This window comes from Gambusia affinis, linkage group LG13 (assembly GCF_019740435.1).
Source record: "Gambusia affinis linkage group LG13, SWU_Gaff_1.0, whole genome shotgun sequence".
NCBI classification, from domain to species: domain Eukaryota; kingdom Metazoa; phylum Chordata; class Actinopteri; order Cyprinodontiformes; family Poeciliidae; genus Gambusia; species Gambusia affinis.
The window spans coordinates 8,068,827-8,075,125 of NC_057880.1; the positions used below are offsets into that span (position 1 = coordinate 8,068,827).

Consider the following 6,299-nt stretch of genomic DNA (forward strand, 5'->3'; position numbering starts at 1 on the left):
TCGAACACATCCTCCGGCTCGTGTCTGCAGTTAAAGTTTGAGTTTAAACTTTGCCGTCGAGACCCCAAATAAGCCTCTGCGCCGCATTTTGCCTTCCTGCCCCCACTCTCCGCCCTCCCTTATTCTCCGAGCCGCTCCTCCCGGGTCACTGGAGGGTAGCCGCTCAATTCCTCCATCCCATCACAAGTGAAGCAGGAGCAAAACTCCGAAAAGCTTTTAAGTAGGCGAGCGGCCCGTAATGACGCCGCGGCTATCAGGAGAGAAGGAGGTGAGGTCGGTGGGGGATGGAGTCGGTCATTAGGCGGCGACGCGGCGCTTAACGAACCCGTCTGCGGCGGCTCGCGCGCCTGCATGTGCTGGAATGGGTTGTTTAGCAGGAGGAAGGGAGGATTCCCAGGATACATTGGGCTTTTAGGCAGCATGTGAGCGGAGCGGGGTCCGTTCTGTTAGAGTCGCTGCTGAGAGAGGGAGAGAGAGAGAGAGAGAGACGTGACAAGGGAGAGAAAAAATGACTGGAGGGGGGAGGCTGAAGCAATGTGTTCAGATGCAGTTTTGGTCTAATTGCCTGATTGTACCAAAGCTGTTCTGCCACTTTAGTGGTTCCTGAAGACTGTTGCTGGGTGTGTGTGTGTGTGTTGGTGTGCTGTACTGCTAAAAGCCTTGCAGGCCACTTGCTTTTAATTCTGTGCGAATCGGAGGAGGGAAACGCGTTAGTTTACGACTGGCTTGTAATCAGACCTCTCTGACGCTCAGCTGGCGATGTTAATGCATCTCCTCCCAACACATTAAAGACTGAAGGACTCAAACATCCAACTCTCCGTTGTCCTACCTTATGAGGCATGTTTCTGGCTTCAGACTATTATAAGTATGTAATATGTGAGCTGTGCAAAGCTAGAGGGGACCTGTTATGCATGTGCAGTTTGATACTTCCATTTGGTTCTCTACTGACTCTAACAACAACAACACAAGCACATTAAAGAAAAAAAAAGTACATGTTGTTTGTTGTCTGGAAAATGAGCAGTTTCAAAACTCGCATCCCGTTACCTAGCAACCCTAGTGGAGCACCAGCACGTTTGGTCTGCTGGTTTTACCGCTGTATGCGCAATGGCTGCTGGAAAAGACAAGAGTTTTGTTGTTGACTTACAATCCAGAAGCCACTTACTGCTATCTTGTCGGTTGTGCAGGAGGCTCCACTTCTGCTTTTCAATTATGTATGGCTGTATAATTCCGCATCTGTTTGCAGCCATTTTCATGTGCGAATGTAAACGTTGAGTCGGAGGGAGGCGGGGACGGGGAGGCATGGTCAGCAGCAGCTTATTTGGATTTAAAGTGACAGGAGACCCTAAAACTAAGAATAATTTAGCGCAAAAAATGTAATGAACATGTTTGTCGTAGTCCATTGACCTAACCTGTTCAAGGAAACATAATAGATCACCGTTAAGTATTATACATATTTGGTAACAGACTTTGTTGCCTTATGGGAGAAACACACTACTAGGCTTCCAACTTGGGACTTCTGTATATAACTCCCCCAAAAAACTCTGATTACTTGCATAGATTTTAACACGTTACAATTTTCAATGCAATTAATGAAGTGAAATTAATGTGTTAAAGTCTCACGCCTGATCTGAAATCTCTCAGAATAGTCTTACTTGTGTTTTACACTTTCTTTGTTTTTATTTGCCTCTCTTGCAGCTTTTGATCATTACTTTTATAATAGTTGCCTAAATACATTGAAGTAGTTTTTTTGTTTTTTCCCCTAAACAATTTCCTACTGAAGCTTAAAGAGGTCAAGATTGCTACGATGAAGTACGCTAAATCACTTTCTGTCCTCATTAGGTTTTTATTTTCAGGTTTTAAAGCTGAGCAGGAGACGATCCTGGGATGAACAGCCCGTCTGAGCCCACATTTCCAATTACACCAAGTGGTTAGAAATGGCTTTAAATCGAACTAAGTGGTGATAATGACGCTTTCTGATGAGAACATGTACATTCACAAAGAAACGAGGAGCTATCAGAGCCGTCGTTATCCTGTAGCCTGAGCGTTACCATCAGTGTTGGTATGAATATGCAGGAGAGCATCAGAGTTTCTGCTCTGAATCAAAGTGAGGATCACCGGCTGGAGAGTCAGCTTGACCTCCGTGAGTGGAAACGGATCAAACTCTCGTCTCATTTCCCATCTTGTCTCCTCGCAGCGCTTCAACGTTCTGGCCGAACAGAAGGAGATGCTGCTGTCCTTCATGGCCCACGCGGCCCAGAGTCCAGGACAGGTACAGTCTGATGATGGCGTTCCTCAGGGACGTTAGCTCTCACGTGTTTTTGTTTTACTTGTGCCAAACAAAGCGTTAAAACTGCTCAATTTGGGATTTTCTTTATTAAACAACATGGATATCGAAGCTAAAAAATAAATAAAAACTAGGCTTCAGAGAATATTCTTTATGTTTTAGAAGTTCATATATGCTACAGAGTAGAAATTACCTTCGACCATTCTCCAAAAATCAAAAGCTAAATTTGCTTTTTTAATGGGAGGACTTATGGATAATAATGCAATATGAGTGAGTATCACTCACATTTTACCCATATGAGTGAAAATATGGATACTATGTAACACTGTTCAGGTGTCAACAATGTTGTAAATAACGGCACAAAAAAACTGAATCTGGAAAAGTAATAATTGTGAAGGAACCCTGCATTCCCCATCATTCCCGAATCCCAGTTTCCATAATATTCTATAACGTGATTTTTGAGTCACAATTTCAAACTATTTTCAGCCTTAAAAAATAAATAAATTCTCCTAAAATACTTTTCTTAAGAGATTCTAAATTGATCAGATGGTCCAAATAGACCTTAAACATCTCAGACTCACATCTGTCGTTCTGCGCAAAATCTTAGGCATAAATCTCATAATTGCTATTTAAAGTAGGATTTTCACATCCAGCTCTTCCACAGTAATGGATCTTGGAAAAGCAAATTTTGGTTGATACAAATATTCTTTATTTTTTATTAACATTTTTTTTATTGTTGGAAGCAGAAACCGTGGCATGAGTGGCATCGCTGAGTCTTGGCTCGTTTGTAAGCGCAATTTTACGTTTGCAGGTCAGAAAGATCGAGAACCTGCTGGGCCTGGTTCCGGACGTTGCGGAGAAGGAGGTTGTGTACTCCTACCTGATGAAGTGTCACGGTAAGACCAGGTGAAGTGGGTCAGGCACAAGTTCAGAGGTTAAAACGCAGCTAATCAGTTAGCCCTCTGGCTAGCTTAGCATGCTAAATAAAAACATGTGCTCGCCTCTTACAAAAAATGGAAAAGCAGCGGCATTAATTTCTGTTCATCTCCTAGAGTTGATATTTCAAAGAGCCACTATTTTCTGCTCGTCTTCTGCGGAATCCGTTCCAGTTTACGTTTAAACTAAAAGTTTTGCTTTCTTGCAAAAATCATGTCTTGCCACTTATTCTTAATTGAGGCCTGAACTTTGACTAAGCCATTCAAATGCATAAATTAATGTAATGGGAAGGGTTGTCATCTCTGGGTGAAACCAAAACTAAATCGTTTCCATTTGCTTACATCTATATCCTTCTCCAAATATTCACTTCAAAGCAGATTTTGTCATGTTTTACTTCTTTTAGCCAACTTCCTGCTCATCTATCTGTTCCTCCCCCCATCTCTCTCTCTCTTTCATTTGGCAGCTCTGGATAAGGACCTGCCGTCGGCCAAGGCTTTGTATGAACAGATGCAGAGAGAGGGCGTCGTCGCCGACGATCTGCTTCTCAAACGGCTAGCTGTGCTTTACCGCGAGGCGGGAGAGACCGCACCCTTCCCTGAGCCCCCTGTGAGTGAACAAGGAGCTGATCCAAACCAGAACAGCAAAACATGGGACATGTTGGGTTCAAAACAAAAGAAAGCATGAATTGCCTCAGCTGTGGAGTTTAGGGGATAAAATAGAGGGATAGAAAAGCTTTGCAGCTCACTTTTACTTTTGTTAAACCGCTGATTCGTGTGAACGTTTTCGGAAACACGCCTTGAATAGCTTCAAGCGGGGCCCGCGCTTGTCCGCTCGCCGTCCTAACGCACGCCTTGCAGCTGCAATGTGAAGAAGCCGACCTGCAGCCAGCAGAAATAGACGTTTCAGCAGGACTTGATGTGCGGACCCAAGAGCCGACTCTTACCTCCCCATCACTCACCTGCAGGACCAAGATAGAAGGAGAGAGAGATGAAGGTGGAGGAGCTGCTGCATAATTCAGAGAGTGTCAGCGTAGCTAAGAGAGGCCTGGCTGTATAAGCAGAGGAGATGGGGAGAGTGGCAAGGAGAGGGAAAGGTGAATATTTATACTCTAGAAGTTTCTACAAATAGGTAAAAAAAAAAGAAACCCAACCTTCTCTGTAACTTCTCCGTATCAAGGTTTGAGTGACTTCTCTTCTGTTGTGGAGAAACCCCGACCAAAAGCAAACAATGATTGATAGAAAATAAGTTTCTGAAATGCTGCCAAGATCACTCTCTCTGTTTACGTCCAGCGCAGCCGTTTATCGGCATTAATTACCGCATTAGCTGGCGAACGCGCCTTTGTTAGGAGCAGCCATAATCTGCAGAAAAACTCTCACCTCCGTTCCCCCGACTGCTGTAAAAAAAAACAAAAAAAAACAAAACACAACACTCACTTTGGATCAAAACACTGATTAATTATCCAGGAACAAGAGGCAAAAGAACGGGAAGTCTGCGTTTGGGGAGCCAGCTACAAATCCCTGATTTGTGTATTAATGGGGATTTAAAGATGAAACGAGACAACCTGGTTGGAGGCTGTGCAGACCGACCCAGGAGGGCCACACCGCCTACTTTATCAAAGATGCAAAACATCAAAACAAAAACACGCAATTTATTTATCCTTTTTTTTCTTTATTGATTATTCGCTTGTCTGACTTTATTTCTCTTTTATCTTTTCCAGGAGACCTTTAAGTTTTATGCAGAGAAGTTGAGAAAGACAGCCACCGCCAAGGAATAGAGTCATGACCGTCTCCCCGTACCAATCCCACCGTTTAGTTGTCTTGTTTTTCTTTTTTATAAGTTGTTGAAACAAAACTGTGGAAAAATGTGTTGGAACTGTTTTAGCCTCTGTCCGCTGTAATGACTATAAGGTTCAATAAAATGTTGAATGTACAGAAGTATTTATGCTAATAAATGATGAGGGGTGAATTGAGTCTGTTCCGGAGTGAGGTTTCTTATTTTATTGTGTTTGTTTTTTTATCATTTTTACACATTTCTGTTTATTTAGCTTACAAACTTAAGTTGAGGTCACAAAACTTCCAAAACCTTTTTAAAATATGATCTGACGTAAATATAGAGATTTTGAACTTTTGAGCATTTTCTGAGTAAATATATTTCTATAGCTGCAACTGGCATGAAAGTCTCAGCACGTGTCTGTGACAAAGAAATGAAACAATTTCCCTCCATAGATTATATTTAAAAAAAAATTAATGGAATAACTGGAGAAAAATATGAAACGTGTTAAAGAAAATTATTTATCCAAGAGAAAAGAACTTGTGGAAATCGTCATGGAGATCTGGACTCATGCCGACTGTGTTCTCACTCACCACACAAGACTCCACTGCTGAAGGAAACGCCATGTTGATGCTCCTTTAAGTTTCCTAAACAACTGTGGAACTAGAATTTGGAAAATGCTGAGAATATAGTTTGACCAAAAATTTATTAATGATGGATGTTGGCACTTTTTTCCTACTCAGGAGCTTGGAGTCTTTTATGTTCTTTTATTATTAGACGCATTTTTATTCTTTTTTTTTTTGTCGATAAACACACAGCTGACATCTTCCACCTTTGTGTCATAAACAGCTGATTTTCACCCAGTATCACCTCCGCTTTTGTGTGACACCAGAAACGCAAATTAAAAGTCCCTGTTGATTCTAAATTCGTTATTCAACTGAACATTTTTGAAGTTTCCCTCTTGCTGATCCGTTTTAGCTCAAACTAACAAGAAGTTAGCGCCGCTTTGGGACGCCGTCTGCTGCAAGAGGAAATTCCTGACAAATTCATTAACAAATTATCTTGTATATTGTTGTTTTTGTTACTGTCAGAGTTTCTAAAAGTTTGGAAAACATGTCCTGCTATCGATGACCTTTCTTCACCGGACTATCTTAAGACGCCTCACACTCTGACCCCTCTTCTCTCTACTCGGCATTCTTTGCTCCGCCCTCATATTTTTGTTTCGTGTCATATAAGTTGTTGGCGCTGTCAAAGGGCAAGCGTAGATAACACAACCCGCTGTTTCCAAAGAAGATCTGGGGCTGCTTGA

At 42.2% G+C, this 6,299-nt stretch overlaps 1 protein-coding gene across 1 annotated transcript in view; it reads left to right on the forward strand.

The window, feature by feature from the left end:
• lrpprc (leucine-rich pentatricopeptide repeat containing) overlaps positions 1 to 5,189 on the forward strand; it is a 70,623-nt gene extending 65,434 nt beyond the window's left edge. Inside the window, exons 35-38 of the mRNA XM_044135594.1 lie at positions 2,195 to 2,269; positions 3,096 to 3,180; positions 3,684 to 3,826; positions 4,938 to 5,189. Coding sequence (XP_043991529.1) covers positions 2,195 to 2,269; positions 3,096 to 3,180; positions 3,684 to 3,826; positions 4,938 to 4,994 — 360 coding nt within the window. The 3' untranslated portion in view covers positions 4,995 to 5,189. The remainder of the gene's footprint in view (positions 1 to 2,194; positions 2,270 to 3,095; positions 3,181 to 3,683; positions 3,827 to 4,937) is intronic.
• The last annotated feature ends 1,110 nt before the right edge of the window (positions 5,190 to 6,299 follow it).